The 22,586-nt window shown below is 44.3% G+C and overlaps 2 protein-coding genes across 2 annotated transcripts in view; both read left to right on the forward strand.

Moving 5' to 3' along the window:
- The window catches only part of PARVA (parvin alpha), a gene marked incomplete at both ends in the record, with an annotated part of 183,503 nt that overhangs the window by 27,538 nt on the left and 133,379 nt on the right, over positions 1-22,586 (forward strand). The gene's annotated exons all lie outside the window — the stretch shown is intronic.
- On the forward strand, positions 12,678-13,346 carry LOC307055380 (STING ER exit protein-like; the record flags this gene model as incomplete). Its single annotated transcript, XM_079707565.1, has 1 exon — positions 12,678-13,346. The coding sequence occupies one exon, from the start codon at positions 12,678-12,680 to the stop codon at positions 13,344-13,346; it is 669 nt and encodes a 222-aa protein (XP_079563691.1).

The following is a 22,586-nucleotide window of genomic DNA, read 5'->3' on the forward strand; positions in this document are numbered from 1 at the left end:
ATTACTGAGTCAAAAGTTATAAAGATTTTAAGGCTTTTGATACACATTGCCAAATTTTCTCTAGGCCTATCAAGGTGTGATCCTTGCACCAATACCGTCGGTATAACTGGGTGGCTTGTGAGAAAGGCAGATTCTTGGGTCTCGCCCAGACTTACTGAATCAGAATCTGCATCTTGGCTAGATGCCCATGTGACTTGTATGTGCATTGCAGTGTGAGAGGCACTGGCCAAGAAAATTTGCCCCAATTTATAGACCATGCTATGGTCTGAATGTTTGTGTTCCCCCAAAATGCATCTGTTGAACTCCTAATGCCTGGTGTTGTGGTGTTAGTAGGTGGGGCCTTTGGGAGGTGCTTAAGTCATGAGGGTGGAGCCCTCATGAGTGGGATTAATGCCTTCTAAAAGAGGCTCCAGAAAGATCTCTAGCCTCTTCTATAAAAGGACACAGTGAAAAGGGGCCGGTTATGAACCAGGAAGAGGGTCATCACCAGAGAACGTGACCATGCTGGTGCCTTGACTTTGGACTTTGGCCTCCAGACTATGAGAAATACATTTCTGTTGTTTATAAGCCACCCAGACTGTGGTATTTTGTTATAGCAGCCCGAATGGACTAAGACATACCAGAAGTATATAGAGATGCTTGTTTTACTTCACTCTCATCAAAACTGGGCATCATTTTGTCTTATACCTTTTTAACATGCTGGGCGAAAAACGATATTCTGTTGTTCCTTTGCTTTTTATTCTATAACAAATTTATTGCATCGGCTGACTTCTGTGGGAGTTCAATCAGGAAAGAGCTTCCCCCACAACCCTGCCAAGCACCGCCTTAAAACACGCTCTGTGACAGCTGAGGTGGATTGCATGTCCAGCTCTGAGGACCTTTAGGGAATTACAACTCATCGGTAGGTATGAAAGTCTAGTCCAGTCTGAAAGCAGAACTTCAGCTTCCCATCCAGTTCCGTGCTCTTCCCCTCCTCCCGGCCCAACCTGCCCCAGGAGTCGGGCACGGGCAGTGGGTGGTGGGCCGGTCATGGTCTCTCACTCTCCTTCCACTCCCTCTTCTTGTTTCCCTTGTCTACAGCTGGGGCAGGAGGGAATATGATAAGCAGGGACAAAAGTCTGCCAATATCGGTGCCATCGTTATCATGCTCTCCTGCTGGTTGCTGTCTTGCTGGCTCATTGCTGACGTGTTTGGCTCTTCAGAGGCTCTGCAAGGAATTTTAAAAGAGTTCTTCAGTGTACTTAGCTTGGTTGGGATTTCAGTCTCTGGAACCTGTGTTGCAGTGGCCTCCCCATCACACATTAAAATAGTGGCATACCAGGGCTGCTGTTGCTGTCACCCATAGAAAAACATGACGACATCTGTTTAAGTTCCCCCAAAACGACAGCAACGTGGAATGAAAATGCTAATGTTTAAAAAGCATATATCTGATTATTAGAATATGGAAAAATCAATTCCTTTGGAGGTTGGAACCATCTTTTTCTTTTTTTAAGGTTTATTTCTGAAGCCTCCATTCTATCTTGGATGTCTTTAGAAAAAAGTAGTGTATAAGTATAGTTTTTTACTGCAGGCATTGTAGATGAACTGGTGCTAGGGAAGGGCCACAGAAATATAGATTTATTCTTTGGAGTTGAAGCATCGAGAAGATAAAACATGAAAGGATATTTTAAAATATTTCATTGAAGGGCTTCCCTGGTGGCGCAGTGGTTGAGAGTCCTCCTGCCGATGCAGGGGACACGGGTTCGTGCCCCGGTCCGGGAGGATCCCACATGCCGCGGAGCTGCTGGGCCCTTGAGCCATGGCCGCTGAGCCTGTGCGTCCGGAGCCTGTGCTCTGCAACGGGAGAGGCCACAACAGTGAGAGGCCCGCGTACCACAAAAAAAAAAAAAAAAAAAAAAAAAAATTCATTGAAAACATGCTCAGTGAATCAAGAATTCTTTCCAGCCAACTTTTCAATTTGTTTTCTGAAATCAGAAAAAAAACCAAAACTGGAAATATTCACTCTAGGGGTTGGGAGAAGAGGGGATTGCTTAGGCTTCAGTTACAGGTCATAATTTTTTTTTTCTCCCCTTTCTTGGTTGCTTCTTACACCCTTCCATCCATTCCCAGCTGCCCAAATGATCCCCACCACAGAGGAAAGCAGTTTGACACACTCATGACCTGGAGATGTTGGATTCTCCCTGCATCATCACTTTCTTCAAGGGCATTAGCATGAGGGCAGTGCTTAACCCAAGGGAATTGAGTCCCAACAGTTGGCTTTGCGCTATGGGGGGTTTTTTGTTTTTCTTTTTGTTTTTTAACTTTATTGGAGTATAGTTGATTTACAGTGCTGTGTTAGTTTCAGAGGTACAGCAAAGTGATTCAGTTATACATATACATATATTCATTCTTTTTTAGATTCTTTTCTCATATAGGTCATCACAGAATATTGAGTAGAGTTCCCTGTGCTATACAGTAGGTCCTTGTTGGCTATCCATCTTATATATAGTCGTGTGTGTGTGTTCATCCCAAGCTCCTGATTTATCCCTCCGCCCGCCATGTTTCCCCTTTGGTAACCATAAGTTTGTTTTCGATATCTGCAAGTCTGTTTCTGTTTTGTGAATAAGTTCCTTTGATCATGTTTTAAATTAGATTCCATACATGAGTGAGATCATATGATATTTGTCTTTGACTTACTTCACTTAGTATGATAATGTCTAGGTCTATCCATGTTGCTACAAATAGCATTATTTCATTCTTTTTTATGGCTGAGTAATATTACTATGGAGGTGTTTTGTGATTGGAGGTCTTTTTGGCATCTACTCTGCCTAGTAGAGAACAGGTCTTCCTGCCGTCCAATCCATGTTGCTTCCATTGCTAAAATAAGTCTTCCTAAAACATGGGCTTTTCTCCTGCTTAGGAACCTGCCAGGACTCTCCATCCTTTGAAAGGATAAAGCATAGATTCCTCAGCAGCTTTTAAGGCCCCCAGAGTCAGGTTCTAACTTGACTTTATTTTCCCCTGCTTCCTAATATGCTGATTGCCTTCTGCTGATTGTCTTCCACACATGCCAATACGAGGAGCTACGCCTTTGCTTGTGCATTCCCCTATCCACCACTCCACCTCACCCCACACCACCCGCCCCAGCCCTGCTAGGTAAGCCCAACTACTGTTGCGCCCATTGTACCCTCACATCTGGTCCTGCAGCCCTTCCTGTCAGTGCAGTGAACCCTGGATCACATGCCTCCCGGTGCATCTGATGGTTTCATGTTTTGGACTGGTTTCCCCCACTTGATTAGGAATTCTTGGTTTGCCATGACCATGTCCTCTCCTGGTCTCGTAGCCCTCCCAGCCAAGCGTGCAGACCATACTCCGTCATGCTCGCTGATTGGTTGGGATGTGGTGCCTGGTCAGCAGGCTGTGTCACTCTTTCACAGCCCTCCAGCGAGCAGGGGACTGCTCGAGAGCTCGATCTAGTGTTTTCATCCCCACAACTCCCAGCTGGACCAGGGGTCTCTGATGGGGAGCTCGGGGGTGGCTCCTTGAGAGGCGGGGGTGTAGACTTCGCTCTGAGTCGGAATCCCGGCTGACTAGCTCTATGAACTTGGCCATATCATCTCATTTACTCACTGATATAATTCAGCTTAGTTCATTTTTAAATATGTATTGTGTGCCTACCATGTGCTAAGCCCTATTTTAGGAGCTGGGGATGTGGCAGTGAATAGGCTAGAGATCTGAATAATGATGGAGGGCTGGCTATGTGAAGATCATGAGGATGAATGTTCCAGAAAGAGGGGTCAGCAGGTGCAGCTACGGAAGTTCAAGGATCTGAAAGGAGGCTCCCATGGTTGAAGTATGGTGGTCAAGGGAAGGCTGGTGGGAGACAGGGCTGGGAGTCAAGCCAAGGCTAGATTCCATGGGCCCCATAGGGCCATCACAAGACTGTGAGTTTTTCCCCAAAGCATATGGGACACCATTAGAGGATTTTAGCAAGTGAATAACATGATCTGGTTTATTACAGTGCCTGCTTCTTTGAACATTAACTGCAATTAAATAAGATAATATATGCAAGGTACCTAGTGATATGCCTGGTACACAGTAGGTGCTTGATAAGTGGTCATTAATATTTTCATGTTTTGGAGAAAAACTGGTTGTCTCCTATAGTTTGACCTTAAAAGATGAAGTCTGTGGTAGGCTGAATAATGGCACCCCCCAAATGTCCCATGTCCTAATCCTTGGAATTTGTAACTATGTCACCTTACATGGCAAAGGAGAATTAAGGTGCAAATGGAATTAATGTTGTTAATTAGCTGACCTTAAAATAGGGAGAATCTCCTGGATTATCCAGGTGGGTCCAGTGTAATCACAAGCATCCTTAAAAGAGGAAGAAGGAGGCAGAAGGAAGTCAGAGGAGACATGACCATGGAGGAAGGTCAGAGAGATGCAGTGTTACTGGCTTTGAAGATGGGGTAGCGGCCACAAACCAAGGAACGCAGGTGGCCACAGAGCTGGAAAAGGCAAGGAAATGGGTTCTCCCTTAGAGCCTCCAGAAGGGAAGGCAGCCCTGCCAACATCTTGATTTGAGCCCAGTGAAAACCCATTTGGACTTCTGACTGCCAGAATTGTGAGATAATGAATTTGTGTTGTTTTAAGCCACTAAGTATGTGGTAAGGATTTTGTACTAAATATTCCAAGCTCCAATTTAGTGCACCCCAGTATGACCTATGACCCGTGAATTTTTAAATCTGTTTAGTTCACCGTCTATTGATTGGTGCCAATGATGTGCCAGGCTAGGTAAGATAGCATCTGTGCTTTTGGGAGTTGACCATCTAGGAGACTTGCTGGTGTTTTCCGTAACCTCTAGGAATACCAAACTCCATATGTACCTCTGGGTGGCACATAATAGCCTCACACATGGTACATGGGTGAAATGAGGCCTGCTTTTCATCGATCTGGGAGGGCAGGAGAAGCTACAGAGCTCATGGTAAGAGGTTGGGCTCTCAGCTCCAGTACCCTTGGGCTGGGTGACCCAGGCACATGGACTGCAGGGAGGGGTGGGATTGCCCTGTGCTGGCCCTAGGCCCTGCCTGAAGTCTCTCCATCTGCCCTTCTCAGCCTGCAGGCCTCCTCCCTGAAGCACCCCAGCCTAACCCAGCCCACAGGAAGTACTCCCTCCCAGACCTGGCCCCTCCCCTGGTGGGGCTCCAGGCCAACCTGCTGCATCGCTTGGGCTGCACTTATTTTCCCTTTACTAACCATCGGGTCCTGTCTGTGGAGGCGGCAGCCAGGGGCTCCCAGAGGCAGGCCCAGCCAGGCGCAAGTTAGAGGCTCTGCAACGCCCGTGGTTTGATTGGTTGGGGCTGGATACGAAGGGTTCCTGCGCAGGGGCTTTTGCTGTATCCTTTTAGGGAAGTTCAGTCTCTGTGGTTGCCTCTCCTGCTCCTTTTGGAGACGTTGCTAGAAAATCTCAGCAACAGGGGCCCAGCCTGTACCACTCCATCCTTCACACTGCAGCTGCCAGAACGTTCACTCCAACACCAGCCATCCTCCTCCCCTGGAAAACTCCCTCCCCCTACTCAACCCATTTATAGCTGTGGTTTCAAGCATTAAGAAGAAAAATAAACTCAGTACATTTCTTTTTCAATGAAATATCAGTATGTAAAACTGAAAGTCAGGAGGCAGTATAGAAACATCATTAAGTATCTGGACTCTAGCATCAGACAGACCTGGGTTCAAATCCAGGCTCTGCCACTTATATAACCTCAGGCAAGTTGTCTAACTGCTCCATCCTCCATTTCCTCATCTGTAAAACGGGGATGTTGGCAGTTCTTAGTTCAGGGGACTGTTATGGAGATCAAACGTGATGAGGTATGTAAAGTACTTATTAGAGTGCCTGGCCCGGCATAGGTACTCAATAAATGTTGGCTATTGTTACTAGAATATGAATTAATTTTCTAAGTCTCATGTATAACATTTAATTATCATTTAATTATATAATTGTATAATTAACATTTAATTATACAGCCCACTGGGGACAATAGTTTAGCTGTTTGGATGAACAACTTTTAAAAAATAAATTATATTTTTTTGAACAGTTTCAGATTTACCGAAAATTGTGAGGAGAGTACAGAGAATTCTCATTTACCTGGCATCCAGTTTCCCCTGTTGTTAACATCTTGCATTAGTGTGGCACATTTGTTACAATTAATGAACCAATATCAATATAGAATCATTAACTAGGGTCTGTACTTTATTGCCTTAGTTTTTACCTAAGAACGTCATTTTTCTGTTCCGGGATTCCATCCAGGAAAGCATATTACATTTAGCTGTCACACTTCCGTAGGCTCCTCTTGTCTGTGACAAGTTCTCAGACTTCCCTTGTTTTTTTTTGTTTCTGTTTTTTTTGTTTTTGTTTTTGTTTTTTTGCGGTACGCAGGCCTCTCACTGCTGTGGCCTCTCCCATTGCGGAGCACAGGCTCCGGACGTGCAGGCTCAGTGGCCATGGCTCATGGGCCCAGCCGCTCCGCGGCATGTGGGATCTTCCCCGACTGGGGCACGAACCCGTGTCCCTTGCATCGGCAAGCGGACTCTCAACCACTGTGCCACCAGGGAAGCCCCCTTCCCTTGTTTTTGATGGCAATTTTCAGGAGTACTGGTATTTTGTAGATTTTTTGTAGGATGCCCTGCTATTGGAATTTGTCTGATGTTTCTTTCCTGGTTAGCCTGCAGCTGAACACAGAAATCTGCAGTCAGTGGATCCACGATCCACGATCCACTGACTGCAAATGTCTGTGTTCCCTTAGCTTCAGCACTACAGTGTTATCTTAGCTTCAACATCCATGAAATTAGAATCAAATGTCTGCAGGAAGCCTCAAGCACAGTTTGGAGAATCACGGATGGAGAAGCGGAGTCCAGCCTCCTTGGTGTGGCCTACGAGACCCTTCTCAGTCTGCCCTGCCCACTTCACCAGCCTCCTCTCCCTGCTGGGAGCATCCCAGCTTCACCAAAGTCCCCCAGTAGGTCTGGGCTTTGAGGCATATTGATTCTTCTACCTGGAATGCCTGCCTTCCTTTCTCTGCCTGGCTATTCCTGGCCTCTAAGATCCAGTTTAACTTTTCCCCCTCCCTGATGTCCTTCCCTCTTTCCCTAAGGAGGCTGTCACTGTCCCCAGGGTTCCCTCAAACCTTGTCACATCTCTCTGTATTGTTCTTCTTGGTTCACAGGTCCACCTCTCCCTCTAGGCTGGAAGCTTCTTGAGAGCAGGGACTGAGTCATAATCCTCTCTGTATTCCTCATGCCCAGTGTGAGGCCTGGCACACAGTAGGTGCTCAAGAGATGCTTAGTGAATGACTCTGATATTAGAGAAAGGTGCTGTATCCGTACCAGCCTTAACACAGCACGTTGACTTGATCCTAGGAATGTGGCATGCTCCAATGGATGCGGGATGCCAATAACCAACCCTTGGATGGTTCTTTTAAAGCTGCTTTCTCCCTGCCCCAGAGGGGTGTGAGTACATGGTGTGAACATGGAAAGGGCCACCAGGGGGCTCCAGGGAGCAGTTCACTGGCCCAGCCAGAGAAGAAGGTTCAGTGGTGGCTTCAGCAGCAAGACTCGAGTCCTGCAGAATCCACAAAGAAAGTGTGTCAAAAGAGAGGTCTGTTTTGCTACTGATGTGCCAGGCTCTGTAGCAAGGACAGGATGTACCAGTCTGTTCTGAAAACATGTGTGGGCCCCGGACCGTCTTTTTTCCCCAGAGGTCTCTGCCTGCAGAAATCAGCACAAAAGATACCAATAGCCAAGAAATAATATTTGCAGGAGCAAATGATCTCATTAGAGCTGCCAGCAGACCTTCACTTCATTCAGATTTCCCAATTTCTGCTTCCACTCCAGCATTAATAGTTCTCCCTGGATCAGAAACTCTTCATGGATATTCCTAAAGCCAAGATTATCACTGAGAAGTTGGAGCCAGACTCTCAGGGCTTTTTTTGAATTCTATGAGGAGGGGAAAAAACAGCTGAGTTAATTTGAGAGAATGAAGCTTGAATTAGAACTTGGTCTCTGGGGTCAGTAACGTCTATTATTTTGTTCTTGTGGCTGATATTACTAACAGTAATAAGAATAAAATAGCCCTTGTGTATTGGGTGCCTACTCCATGCTAGACTTTGGGATGGAGATTCCACCCATGCCAGGCACTTGCCCTTGGACATCCAGAGGGAATTAGAGCAGCATAATCCCTGCCCATTCTGCTACAAAGATATGAGCTCCACCTCATAGATGAGGAAACTGAGGGTCGGCCACATGAAGTGGTTTGTCAAGGCTAGAAATCAGATTCTCTCTGACTTCAAGACCTGAAGGCTTGTCAGTCACCCAAACACACCCCAAAAGGCTCCTTTTAAGATGCCAATCATGAAACATGTCTGTGCTCCAGGGGATGGGAAGGGATTATCACAGGAGACAGATATGTATAGGTATTACAAGTAAACCCATCATTAATAAGAATGATAAAAAGGAGGATAATATCTTACAGTTCTGGGGCCGTGAGCTTCTTGGCAGTCACGATAGACAAATACAGAGGGATATCTGCTAGAATTTAATGCTATGTGTACTCAGAAGGCTTTTATAGTTTACTTTAAGAGCAAAGTTAAGATGGAACCTCTGAACTCGCACATTTTAAGAGGCGGACTCCTCCTCCTAAGGGTTTTGACCCCGCTGCTCATGACCCTCCCATACCCATCTTCTGTTTGGCTTCCCAAACGCGGTTGTGGTCAGGTGAGGTGCCCATCAGACAGTCTCCAGGAAACTGGCACTGGTGGCTCTCTGTCCCGAAGGCTCTCTCACCAGGATTTCTGAGAATGAGATGCTAAATGGTAGAGCCCAGAACCAAACTTGGAGAGCACTCCAGCCCCAGCTGAAAGACATTAATTGTCCATCCACAGCTTTCTTAAATAGGAGAGCGTTTGTAACTGGAGAACAAAGCAGTTTCTACACAGAACCATAACTAAAGTAGGATGTGCAAAAACCTCTTGGACTTTTGTCCCACACGATAGCCTAAGTCCCTTTAGAAACCGCCAAGTTTCTCAGGACCAGGTGTGTACCGTGCCCTTGGCCGGGCATCATGCGGCCGTACCTGGCACATCCTCGGCAAGTTCACTTCGCCGCGCTCCGGGACTCACCCCGGGTCATCATGAAGCTATTCATTATTTTTTGTTGTCAAACCTTTGTCAGCATCCTCATCCCCAAAGAAGTGGTTTGTATTCCCTTTGGCGGTATTTGTGACTCTAGTAAATAAGAGATAATTACACTCCGGTTTTAAAATTAAAACACACAGAAAACTAGCAATGCCAGTGAGGAGTTAGGTACATTTTACAGCAGCCTACTTCCCTCGAGCCAACAGACTGAGTTTGCTGTGTTTCATGCAGACTCTGAGGCGTTTGAAGATAAAATTTTATTTTAAGAAGCCTGAAACTCCTTCTCTCTTGCTTCCTTAGTATGAAATAATGCTTCAAATTCTTTTGTATTTTAGCACCTCTGGAGGAATTTAAGGCTCTAAAACTGCGATTAAAATGTGAGCGTTGAGTTGGAAGATTAAATGAGAGAATGTATCAGAAAGCACTTGGAGATGTTTTTATTGCATCATGTTCTTTCTATGTGCATAATGCTTGGATTTGGCAGGAAAGGAAAAAGGCGTTCTTGTCCTGTGGCTGCCGAGAATTTCTTTTTTGCTTTCTTTCTTTTTTTTTGTCCCCCGGTTTGTGCTTGGAAAGTGAAAATATATTCAAGTGAGTCCTTACAAACATTTGATCTTGTTTTCATAAGAAGTGAGAGGAACTGTGAAAAGTGATTTAAAAAGTGGAATTAGATTCTTGACGTCGTTTGGCCAGTGACCCCGTCTGCAGGGTGGGAGAGGAGCTCTGTGGGGTGTGGCTGGCCCTTGATGCCTGTTCACGAACCTCTCATTAGTGGGCCTAGTGGAAGTTGGTGAAGTTTTCCTCCATGGAGGTTTTGGGAGGAGAAGACATCTTCCATTGTGTCAGAGGAACGAATGCCACAGATTGAGGGGCCGTGCTCTTTTCAGAATGTAAGGCTGGCTGCAGGAACCCACCTGGGCACAGGCGGGCTGGCTTAGCTCTTTGCTTTTCACCCAAGTCCTCCACTCCCACTGCCTTGGTGAGTGATGTGCGGAGGCCAGTAGGGCAGCACTGAGGACTTCAGGACTTGGGGAGAGAGTTTCTCTCTGGCAAGTGAGCCTTTGGCTGCACTTACACAGATGGGCATTTGGGCACTGGACAGCTGTGAACACCCCCAAAAGACATTGTAGGGCCCATGGGAGCAAAGATGGAGTGAGAAACTTGAAACTAGGATTCCAGTATGACAGAGAGGAAAGAGTTAAGTTTTGTGTGCTATAGGCTAAACTTTCTCATAGGGCTTTCATTTCTGTAAATTATAGGAGAAAGCCCTATTTTGACAACCCTGCGTTTAAGACATATCCACCACTTTGACTATTAAGTGGTATTATCTTGCCCTCCCCACTCCCACCCCCAGATGTGCTTTGATAACCAGGCAGCACTCCCTGATGTCATCAATACTTAAATTTATTTGGAGGGGTGAGGAGAGTTTTAGCCCTTGGGAAACAATGGCCAGTGTTTACTCTCCAGGGGAATCAGCTTTTACATCATCTGAACCTAAGACATTTTCTGGATTGCAATATATATTATCACAGATCTTAATTTGAGGCGTAAATGTTAGAATAATTTCATTTTGAAATATGGTGGTAGTAAAATTCAGCATTAACATGAGCAGTCAATAATTCAAACCTTTATTTGCTCTTATATCAAAGGAATACCTTTCTGTTCCCACCAGCCGGGGAGGTGGGGAGTCTGGGGGCGGGCGGAGGGGAGAAGATTTAGCGTTTTGCTGATAATCGTATTTTTCAGCCCAATTTGATTTTTTTTCTTAAAGAAGAACTGATTTTTTTCTTTGCAACTGATTTGTTTAATTTCTGAAGTCCACAAGAGTCCCGCATAGCTCCCTGGACTTTGTGAAAAGGCACATGACCTTTCCCACTAAGCTGCTGGCACTAATCTATGCATGCCTTATTAGGGGCAGAAAGTTTAAAAACTTATGAGAACTGTTTATAATCTCCATTTGTTTCCCCCTTTTAACATCTTAGTGCTTTGGTGAACTGCCCGTTTTGGCAAAGAGGTCTCAAGTGGAATGATTGAGGGGGAATTTTTCCCCTTGGTGGAACTGATTGACTAGCCTATGTGAGCAGCTTTAGAAAACTTTTCATCTGTAGAATAATTTTGGCCATTATGAACATAAATGGCTTTGTCACCCTTTAGCAGGCAGATGGAGCATGCGTTTCACATTATTAACTCAAGGCGGCATCGGGGCTGGTTGAAGCAACTTTCAAGAAAGCAGAGTCTATATGTGCCCATCTTGCTTCCAGTTCCACTGCAAAAGGCAGTGTTCACACTGCCCAGGGTTGTGGAACAGCCCCTTCTGATGGGAATGCTGTGTGACGTGGACCTTGCCAAAAACGAATGGATCATTTACAGGAAATAAGAAGTTAAGGAGGAGGATGAGTCAGTAGACTTCAAAGCAAACCCATTGCCACAGAACTTAAATAATGAATGCCAAGAACTGAGGATTTCATAGACAGCTTCTACAGCTCTCTGTGCAGCTGGAAACTTTGTGTGCAACTCCAGCACTGTCTGTTGTGTTGAAGGGTCCCTACTGCTTCTGGGAGGAAGAGGAGATAAGGAGGAAGGAAGGAAAGAAAGGGAGAAAGAGAAGGGTGGGGATGGAAAAGAAAGAAGGGGAGCGATTTGAAAAGAAAGGGAGAGGAAGAAGGATGGATGGGTGGGTGGATGGGTAGATGGAGGGAGGGATGAAGGAGAAGAAAGGAAGAAGAGAGAGATGGAAGGGCAGAGGACGGGGGTGGTCTGAAGGTGGGTAGTTAGTCTGACTTTGCACAAATATGTTTTGCGTGGCAAGTATCCTGGTACCTCTGTCCCGTGGGTCTCTGTTTAGCAGATTACTAAAGTCAAAATAAAATTGTGTATCTTTTAAATGCCACTGCATCATTTATGAGCCCATAGACAAGGGGTTTAAGGAGTTTTCTTTTGGAACTACTTATAATGGAGAACTGTGTTTGAGAAAATTGAGGGCTGGTTCAGATTATAAACACAGTGCAGAGGTCCCTCACTTAAGAAAACTTGTATATCAATGAAATAGATGGATTCGGGAGATTTATGCATATTACAAAAACGTTTTGATCCAGCGATTCCACCTTCAGGAGTTTATTCTTAAGAAATAATTAGACAAGGGTGTGAACACTGTGTGGATAACAGCATCGTCCATACTTGTGAAAACCTTGAAATAAACAATATGTCTAATAAGAGACATTAAATAAATCATGGCGTATGTATATTACATGTATAATATACCATAACATCATTAAAACTACGGTGCAGCTCTATATTATTAACATGGAATGATTTTCACAGTATATTAATTAAAATCTTTTTGGAAAGTATTTATATATTTATATGTGTATATACATTTATATTTCCATTGAACAAAGTCTGGAGGTACGTACCTAAAGTGTTAACAATGGTTGAGGCGCCGCGTGAGTGACGTCATTTCTGCGCGACTCTTACCTTTGCCTTTATGTTTTCCGACTGCTGCTCTGAGCTATGCCTAAAGTAGTTTCCCGGTCCGTAGTCTGCTCCGGCACCCGGGACCGGGAGGAGTATGACGACGGCGAGAAGCCCCTCCACGTCTACTACTGTTTATGCGGCAAGATGGTCCTCGTGCTGGACTGTCAGTTGGAGAAATTGCCCATGAGGCCCCGGGATCGGTCCCGTGTGATTGATGCTGCCAAACGCGCCCACAAGTTTTGTAACACAGAAGACGAGGAGACTGTGTATCTTCGGAGGCCTGAAGGCATCGAACGACAGTACAGGAAGAAATGTGCAAAGTGCGGGCTGCCACTCTTCTACCAGTCCCAACCGAAGAATGCTCCTGTGACCTTCATTGTGGATGGAGCAGTAGTCAAGTTTGGCCAGGGTTTTGGGAAGACGAGCATATATACTCAGAAACAAGAGCCTCCTAAGAAAGTGATGATGACGAAACTGACTAAAGACATGGGCAAGTTCAGCTCTGTCACTGTGTCTACTATTGATGAAGAGGAAGAGGAGATTGAGGCTAGAGAAGTTGCTGACTTGTATGCGCAGAATGCCAAGGTGATTGAAAAGCAGCTGGAGCGCAAGGGCCTGAGCAAGAAGCGGCTGCAGGAGCTGGCTGAACTGGAAGCCAAGAAAGCGAAAATGAAGGGAACCTTGATTGACAACCAGTTCAAATGATCAGGACCTTTCTGTGAACCCAGACTGGAGGCAAGCATTTAGATCAGGAGGAAAAAGAGCGTTTTCTTGACTACATGGACTGGTTCCTACCTTTATGCCCCAGCAGAAGGCTTTACGTGGCTTCCCAGTGATTCTCCTACATTCAGTGAGGTCTTTGAGTCCCTCTGACCTGCTTTCTAGAGATGGATTTTTCTCAATCTTTCTGTGTATAGGCCTTGTGTACTATTTTTTGTCCATTTGAGGTGAACTTCTTCATCTGTGTAGAAGCTCTGTGAATAGATCAGTGCTTCAGTGTGTCTAGTTTCTAAAGGAGCTATTCTTATTCCTTCTTCAAAGTTAATAAAATGTTTAAAGATTTTTGAAAAAAAAACAATGGTTGAAACTGGGAAGGTAGGGTTTGGAGTGACTTTAATTTTCTTGTCTGCATTTTCTCATTTTCTACAATGAATATGTATTACTTGCCTAATGTAAAGAACAATTGGTAGGGGAGGGGGATTTTTCAATCTGAGAGAGGATTTATTCAAGCTTTTTTCCCACAGAGAAGGGCCCAAGTTAAGTTTGTGTTTACAGAGTCCCTCCCAATGTTGGAAGGGGAAAAAAAACTTCCCCAAATGTCAAAATCCTATTTCTGGATCCTTTTTGCTTCAATGGCCCTCTGGTGCCAAGGCTTCCTTCTTGCTCATAGCCTGAACTGAGTCCTCTCAGGTGGCTGGATGCCCTTCCAGCCGGGCAGCACTGGAGGGATAGTCAGGAAGGCACCTCTGGCTGGGTGATACCCTTTCCTCTGGGTTGGAGACCCACCACGACCAGATTCTAATGTGAAGTGACCAGAGGCTACCCAAGGCCAGCTTGGGTATTTTTATTTTATTATATTTTATTTATTTTATTTTATTTTATTATTTTATTTTTTGCGGTACGTGGGCCTCTCACTGTTGTGGCCTCTCCTGTTGCAGAGCACAGGCTCCGGACATGCAGGCTTAGCGGCCATGGCTCACGGGCCTAGCCGCTCGGCAGCATGTGGGATCTTCCCAGACCGGGGCACAAACCCGTGTCCCCTGCATCCGCAGGCGGACTCTCAACCACTGCACCACCAGGGAAGCCCCAGCTTGGGTATTTTAAAAGACTCGGAAAAAATTTAAAAAAAAAAAAAAAAAGACTTGGGTGAGGAGGAACAATCACTTATTAGAAAGAAAAAAGAACCCCCAAACTGCCAGTCATTGGAAGGTTCTTGCTGGCATACCCGTCTGGGTCCTGAGGAAAACCAGGAACAGAATTCCTGCCTCATTCTCAGAAATTCTCCAAGGAGATCAGCGTGGGCCCATTGAGAGTCTGAGATGGGTGTGCGGGCCCCCTCACTGGCTTTTGTTCTCCATGATAGATGCTCCCACTCTCTGGGTGACATAGGTTTTATTCCCTCCTTGTGGGATTGGTGAGGGTGCCCTGGCAGGCCCTGACCACAGGCCTCTGAGGTGTGTCCCTGGATCTTGCTCTTCCATCTGCTTGAGGGCCGTGGTGAACTCTGGGACCACTTCCCACTCTTGTCTTGGTTTCTCTTTGTTGCATCCAGCTGGTCTCATCCCTGGGGCAGGATGGGTGTGGGAGGAGGATGGAGACAGTTGGGATTCTTTAGCGGGTGGGTTGCTGGCCTGGAGCAGAGCCCAGATTTCTCAGCCGTCCCTACCACAGCCTCCCTTGCCCCTAGTTCATGGTGGAGATGTAAGATTCAGTTCTGACTTGATCGGGAGCCAGCACGATGACTGCTTACTTCTCTGTAAGGCAACTGGACCTCACTGGAGGCAAACTTAATCTTTATCCACCATCCACTGGCTTTGTGATCCAGGCAGATCACTTAACATCTCTGAGCCTCTGTTTCCTCATCTGTAAAATTTCAGCTTTATTGGGGGTGGATGTTGTGGGTAGGGGTGGAGAAGACTGAGTACCCTAACATAGGGAAGTGCTTCGAATAACACCTTGCACACTATAATAATAATTATTATTACTACTGTGATAACTGACATTTATTGAACAATACTTTGTGTCAGGTACTTTTATAAACACTTTGCATGTAGAAATTTACTTAATCCTCACAACAGCCTCTGAAGTAGGTACTAACTAATCCCATTTACAGATGAGAAAATTGAACCATGGAGAAATTGAATAACTTGCCATTAGTAAGTGAATTAGTGAAATAACCAGGCTATGACCAAGAAGTTCTTCTTCTGTTTTTTTTTTTTTTTTTTTTTTTTTTTTTTTTTTTGCGGTACGCGGGCCTCTCACTGCTGTGGCCTCTCCCATTGCAGGGCACAGGCTCTGGTCGCGCAGGCCCAGCGGCCATGGCTCACGGGCCCAGCTGCTCCGTGGCATGTGGGATCCTCCCGGACCGGGGCACGAACCCGTGTCCCCTGGCCACTAGGGAAGCCCACCCCCCTTTTTTTTAATTGTAAAATACACATAACATAAAATGTACCGTCTTAATAGTGTTCAAGTTCACAGTTCAGTGGTGTTCACTACATTCACACTGCTGCGCAGCTGATCTACAGAATTCTTTTCATCTTGCAAAACTGAAACTCTATACCCATTAAACAGCAACTCCCCATTTTCTCCTCCCCCCAGACCCTGGAAACCACCATTCTACTTTCTGTCCTATGAATTTGACTATATACCTCATATAAGTAGAATCATTCAGTATTTGTCTTTTTGTGACTAGCTTATTTCACTTCGCATAATGTTCTTAAGGCTTATCTTTGTAGTTGCACGTGTCAGAATTTCCTTCCTTTTTGAGGCTGAATAATATTCCATTGCATAACTGACAAAGGATCAATCTCCAAAATTTACAAGCTGCTCATGCAGCTCAATATCAAAAAAATAAACAACACAATCCAAAAATGGGCAGAAGACCTAAATAGACATTTCTCCAAAGAAGATATACAGATTGCCAACAAACACATGAAAGAATGCTCAACATCATTCATCATTAGAGAAATGCAAATCAAAACTACAATGCGGTATCACCTCACACCAGTCAGAATGGACACCATCAAAAAATCTACAAACACTAAATGCTGGAGAGGGTGTGGAGAAAAGGGAACCCTCTCACACTGTTGGTGGGAATGTAAATTGATACAGCCACTATGGAGAACAGTATGGAGTTTCCTTAAAAAACTAAAAATAGAACTACCATATGACCCAGCAGTCCCCCTACTGGGCATATACCCTGAGAAAACCATAATTCAAAAAGAGTCATGTACCACAATGTTCATTGCAGCTCTATTTACAATAGCCAGGGCATGGAAGCAACCTAAGTGTCCATCAACAGTTGAATGAATAAAGAAGATTTGGCACATATATACAATGGAATATTACTCAGCCATAAAAAGAAACGAAATTGGGTCACTTGTAGAGACGTGGATGCACCTAGAGACTGTCATACAGAGTGAAGTAAGTTTAGAAAGAGAAAAACAAATACCGTATGCAAACACATATATATGGAATCTAAAAAACAGGAAAATGGTTCTGAAGAACCCAGGGGCAGGGCAGGAATAAAGATACAGACATAGAGAATGGACTTGAGGACACGGGGAGGGGGAAGTGTAAGCTGGAACGAAGTGAGAGAGTGGCATGGACATATATGCACTACCAAATGTAAAATAGATAGCTAGTGGGAAGCAGCCACATAGCACAGGGAGATGAGCTCAGTGCTTTGTGATCACCTAGAGGGGTGGGATAGGGAGGGTGGGAGGCAGACGCAAGAGGAAGGGGATATGGGGATATATGTATACGTATAGCTGGTTCACTTTGTTATACAGCAGAAACCAGCACACCATTGTAAAGCAATTATACTCCAATAAAGATGTAAATAAATAAATAAATAAAAATATGCCTATAAAAAATATTCCATTGCATACATATACCACACTTTGCTTATCCATTTCTCTGTCCCTGGACATTTGGCTATTGTGAATAATGCTGTTGTGAACATAGATATATATGTTTGAGTTCCCGCTTTCAATTCTTTTGGACATACACCCAGAAGTGGAATTGCTGGGTAAAATGGTAAGTCTATTTCTGATTTCTTGAGGAACCACCATACTGTTTTCCATAGTGGTTGTACAATTTATGTTCCCACCAGTAGTGCACCAAGATTGCAATATTTCCACGTCCTCCCCAACACATGCTAGTTCTTGTTTTTTTCATAGTAGGCATCCTAGTGGGTGTGAGGTGGTATCTCATTGTGGTTTTGATGTGCACTTCCCTCATGTTAGAGATGTGAGCTTCTTTTCACGTGCTCATTGGCCATTTGTGTATCTTTGGAGAAATGTCTATCAAGGTCTTTGCCCATTTTTTAATCACATTTTTTTTGTCATTGTTAAGTTATAGGAGCTTTTAATATATTCTGGATATTAACCCCTTATCAGATACCTGATTTACAAATATTTTCTTCCATTCTGTGGGATGCCACTTCACTCTGTTGATGCTGTCCTTTGATGCACAGAAGTATTAAGTTTGATGTAGTTCAATTTTTCTTTTTTTTTTTTTAACTTTTGTTGCCTTCACTTTTGGTGCCTTAGCAAAACAAGGAATTCTTTTGGGTGATCTATAGTTGAGGCAACATGAGGGAAGAAGCAAATTCTACCCATTTTGTTTGGAAAAGTAAGGCCTGAAGACAGAAGCCAGCACCCTGCATGGTGTTGAGTGGTGCGGAGAGACTTAATAACAAAAAAAAAGTAGGAAACTGTAACTAAGGGAAGGCAGTTTGGGATTGGTTCCCAGCCCAAAATGGAGAGAAAAAAAGAGCCTAAGAATACTGTATAAGCAGACACTATTTGAGGCAGAAACAAGAAAGAGTCCTCAAGGGCTGAGAGCCAGAAAGTCCAAATAAGAATAAAAAATTAGGAGAAGATGGGGAACTGATGGGCCTTTGACAATCTAAAGGGGGAAAAAGGTGGTGTGCATTAGGGAAGGAATTATTGGGTTGAAATTTGAGCAGGGAAGTTGAAAAATTCTTCTGGCTGGGGAAGAGGGAGATTCTACTGACTGGGGGGAAATGGATTTTACAACAGTAGAGGAGAAAAAGCAGGACAGAGAGGAAGTGAGGCTGCTAATTAAGAGAGAGGGAGGGCTTTTCAGAGACCCAAGGAAATGACTGCAGAGCTAAATTCTTAGTCCCTTTCAGCCTTCCCTGTAAGGGGTTCCAGTAACAATGAGTTGGGCACAGCCAGAGTAGGCGAGGAAACAGGAGGCATGGGAGCACTAAAGAGCGTGCAGAGAAATATCTGAAGCCCATGCACACCCTTTGGTTTCTGTTATTTATTTTAAAAATGGCAAGAACTGTACCGCGGCAGGAAAAACCCTGGCCACGATTGCTGCTGCAGACCCCTGAACGGTGCGGGAAGCCTTCAGTGTCTGAGGCAAGCAAACTTCAAACAGCAGCAGCCTGGCCAGAAGACAACTCCACAAGCCAGGAGAGGGTTCAGCTGGAAAGAGCACTGTGCTGGGAGTTGAGAGGCCTGATGCAGCCCAGCTTGGCCGAGAATTCACTCTGCTTCGTTGATTCCTCACATCTCCGTCTAGAAAACAAAGGCCCCAGCTAGCTGATCGTAGTTTCAGAGAGACAAAGAGTCTTATTCAGATGATCTCAAGTGAATGAGCTCAAGTAATGGGGGTTTAGTTTAAGGATGTACGTGGACAAGAAGTCTGAAAAAATAGACAAGGCAGACCAGAGGCGAAGCAGACACCACAGGAGAGCTGGACCTTAAGGAGGAGGAACATGAAGGGTGCTCAGAACCTAAGGCAGCAGGAGAGGCCTCATTGGTAGAAGTTTCTGGACTGTCAGTCTGGTGTCCTGCCACTAACGTGACTCTTTTCTGTTCTCTTGCTACCGGATGGCTTCCTGACCCTCCTTTCTGGATCTTTTCTCTCCATCTTTGCTTCTGCTTGAAGTAAGGATTGTTCTGTGGGCTCTGATCCTGAGCCCAAGACTTGTTCTTAGTGGAAGAAGAAGATGATGAAGATGATAATAGCAGCTAACATTTATTGAGTGCCTACTCTGTGCCAGGCACTGTTGTAAGCACATTATAGGTCTTAAAGCACGTCATCTTCTTACCAACCTTATGGGGCAAGAACCATCATTATCCCCAGTTGGAAAAAGCTGAGGCCCAGTGAAGCAGTTTCCCATGGTCACACAGCTAGTAAGTGTCATAACCAGCGTTCAGGTCCAGGCAGAAACTCCAGAGCCTGTGCTCTGCATACCACCCCACTGCTCCCAGCAAGGATGGAAGGAGTGAGCTGCTAGAGGTCTTCAATTCCTGTTTCCCTCAATGGTCACCCAAACAGCGGTCAACTGTCTATTCTTATCCACCTGTTTAGGACTTTTTTGGGGGGTATTTTGCAATCTGTACCAGCTCTGAGGGGTGGTCCTATCCTGAATTTACTGGATGTTACATCTTGATGGACTCAGATGTTTCCCGTTATGAACTGCTTGACATGGGATGGTCAGGGAGGTGGGCTGGCAAGAGAGGTGACTGAGGATCTGATTCAATACAAAGAATGGCACAGACAAAGGCATCCAAGCATGGTAACAGAAGGATTACCAAAGTCTCAGCCCTATTAGGAAATCTAGGCAAAGATGTGGGACTAGAATTGAGGATGAGGGTGGTGGTGGTGGCCATTAAGCCACAAGAATGAATGAACTTTCCTAAGGAGGGTGTACAACGTGGAGACTCTGACTACATTTATCAGATTCTTGCTCTGCAAGTCTAAATACCAGATGAATCCCAACAATAGATTTTTTTTTAATTTGCCTTTTTTTCCTATTTTTGTAATGATTGCAGAATAGTTTTGCTGAAATGGACTTCACGTGGTCTTAGGATATCCACCAGGGCATATCTCACTGCCCACCTCTTAATACCTAACTGCCCAGGCCATGCTTTATAGACAGGCTGGTGACAATTGCAAGGGCAGTTAGAAATCAAGCACTTGTTGGCAATGATCTAGGTGTAGTGCTTTTAGTCAGTTACGCATTTCGGTGGGAAAAAATGGCTTAAGATCTTCAACTGGAATTGTACAAATATAGTTTGTACACTCCATTCCTTAATCCACAAAATAAAAGGACAAACCAGAAGGATGCATTCCCAAAGTATTGGGGCTGATCAAATCTTTTTCTGATTATGTTCTTTTGGAGTTTAACTATCTAAGCTCTAGAAATATGGGAACAGGACAGGCCTGGAACATTCTGCATTGAGTAGTTCGGGATCCATTGATATAATTCAAAGTCTTACCAGGGGGCTGTGCAAGCCAGATGCTGCTGCTTTAACTTGACTTTTCCCTGCATTTGGAGAGTGCCCCAGCCAGGTAAGGGCTTCTACTCACAATCATCATCTTCTGTGTATAATTTGAAATATTTTACACTGTGCTTCCATTTAGGATTCTTACACTTTTTTTTTTTTTTTTTTTTTTTTTTTTGCGGTACACGGGCCTCTCACTGTTGTGGCCTCTCCCGTTGCGGAGCACAGACTCCAGACGCGCAGGCTCAGCAGCCATGGCTCACGGGCCCAGCCGCTCCGCGGCATGTGGGATCTTCCCAGACCGGGGCACGAACCCGTGTCCCCTGCATCGGCAGGCAGACTCTCAACCACTGCGCCACCAGGGAAGCCCTCTTACACTTTTTTTTAACTTAAAAATTGTTCCATATTTACACGTATATCCATAGATCTGTTTACATGATCACTTACAGTTTTTAATAACTTCATGGAATCCTGTTGGATTGCTATACTGAATTTACTTAATGTTCCCCTGGATTGGACATTTAAACCGATTCGATTTTGGTTTTTATTAATATGCTGTTAGAAACTTTGTTCACGTTGTTTCTTCCTTTCTCTCTCTCTTTTCCTTTTGAGTATTTCCTTGGGAATATAGTCCCAAAGAAGAATTAAGGATCAGAGGTTTTATAGCTCTTGTTCCATAGCGTCAGACAGCCTGCGGAAACACTGGAGTCATTCACAGTGCCCCCAGCGATGGTTGAGCACACTTGCTCCTGACAGCTCTGCCAGTATTGTTCTATCATTGTCTCTTATGCTGTTTTTAAGTAGGTATACAGTTATTTTAATTCATATTTCTTAAATTATTAGTGAGGTGGAACATTTTCCCATGGGTTGGTTTATCAGGTACATTTCCAGGGAACAGAATGCGTATATAAAGTGGCTGGCACAGGTTACTGCTTAATAATGTTCTTTCTCTCTCCCTCTTTTCCTTTTCCCTCATTAGTCATCGGTCAAATAGGGTGTCATTACTGATGACAGTATGCTTATATCACAATATAAGATTTCATTCCTATTTTGGATCGTAAATATTTATCCGTTATATCTATCATAATTTAAAACTTTCTTTTGCTCCCTTTATATTTGTTTTATTAGTTTTTATTAAGGAGACTTTATTTATTATTATTTTTTTATTGAAGTATAGTTGATTTACAATGTTGTGTTAATTACCGCTGTACAGCAAAGTGATTCTCTTATACTTATATATATACATTCTTTTTTTATATTCTTTTCCATTATGGTTTTCATAGGATATTGAATATAGTTCTCTGTGCTGTACAGTAGGACCTTGTTGTTTATCCATTCTATATATAACAGCTTACATCTGCTAACCCCAACCTCCCACTCCATCCTTCTCCCAACCCCCTCCCCCTTGGCAACCACCAGTCTGTTCTCTATGTCTGTGATTCTGTTTCTCTTTCATAGATAAGTTCATTTGTGTCATATTTTAGGTTCCACATATAAGTGGTATCATATGGCATTTGTCTTTCTCTTTCTTACTTCACTTAGTGTGATAATCTCTAGTTGAATCCATGTTGCTGCAAATGGCATTATTTTGTTCTTTTTTATGGCTGAGTAGTATTCCACTGTATATATGTACCACATCTTCTTTATCCATTCATCTGTCAATGGACATTTAGGTTGTTTCCATGTCTTGTCTATTGTGAATAGTGCTGCTATGAACATAGGGGTGCATGTATCTTCTTTAATTATAGTTTTATCCAGATATATGCCCAGGATTGGGATTACTGGATCATATGGTAATTCTGTTTTCAGTTCCCTGAGGAAACTCCATACTGTTTTCCACAGTGGCTGCACCAACTTACATTCCCACCAACAGTGTAGGAGGGTTCCCTTTTCTCCACACCCTCTCCAGCATTTATTGTTTGTAGATTTTTTGATGATGGCTATTCTGACTGGTGTG

This window comes from Hyperoodon ampullatus (genome assembly GCF_949752795.1).
Source record: "Hyperoodon ampullatus genome assembly, chromosome: 7".
NCBI lineage: Eukaryota > Metazoa > Chordata > Mammalia > Artiodactyla > Ziphiidae > Hyperoodon > Hyperoodon ampullatus.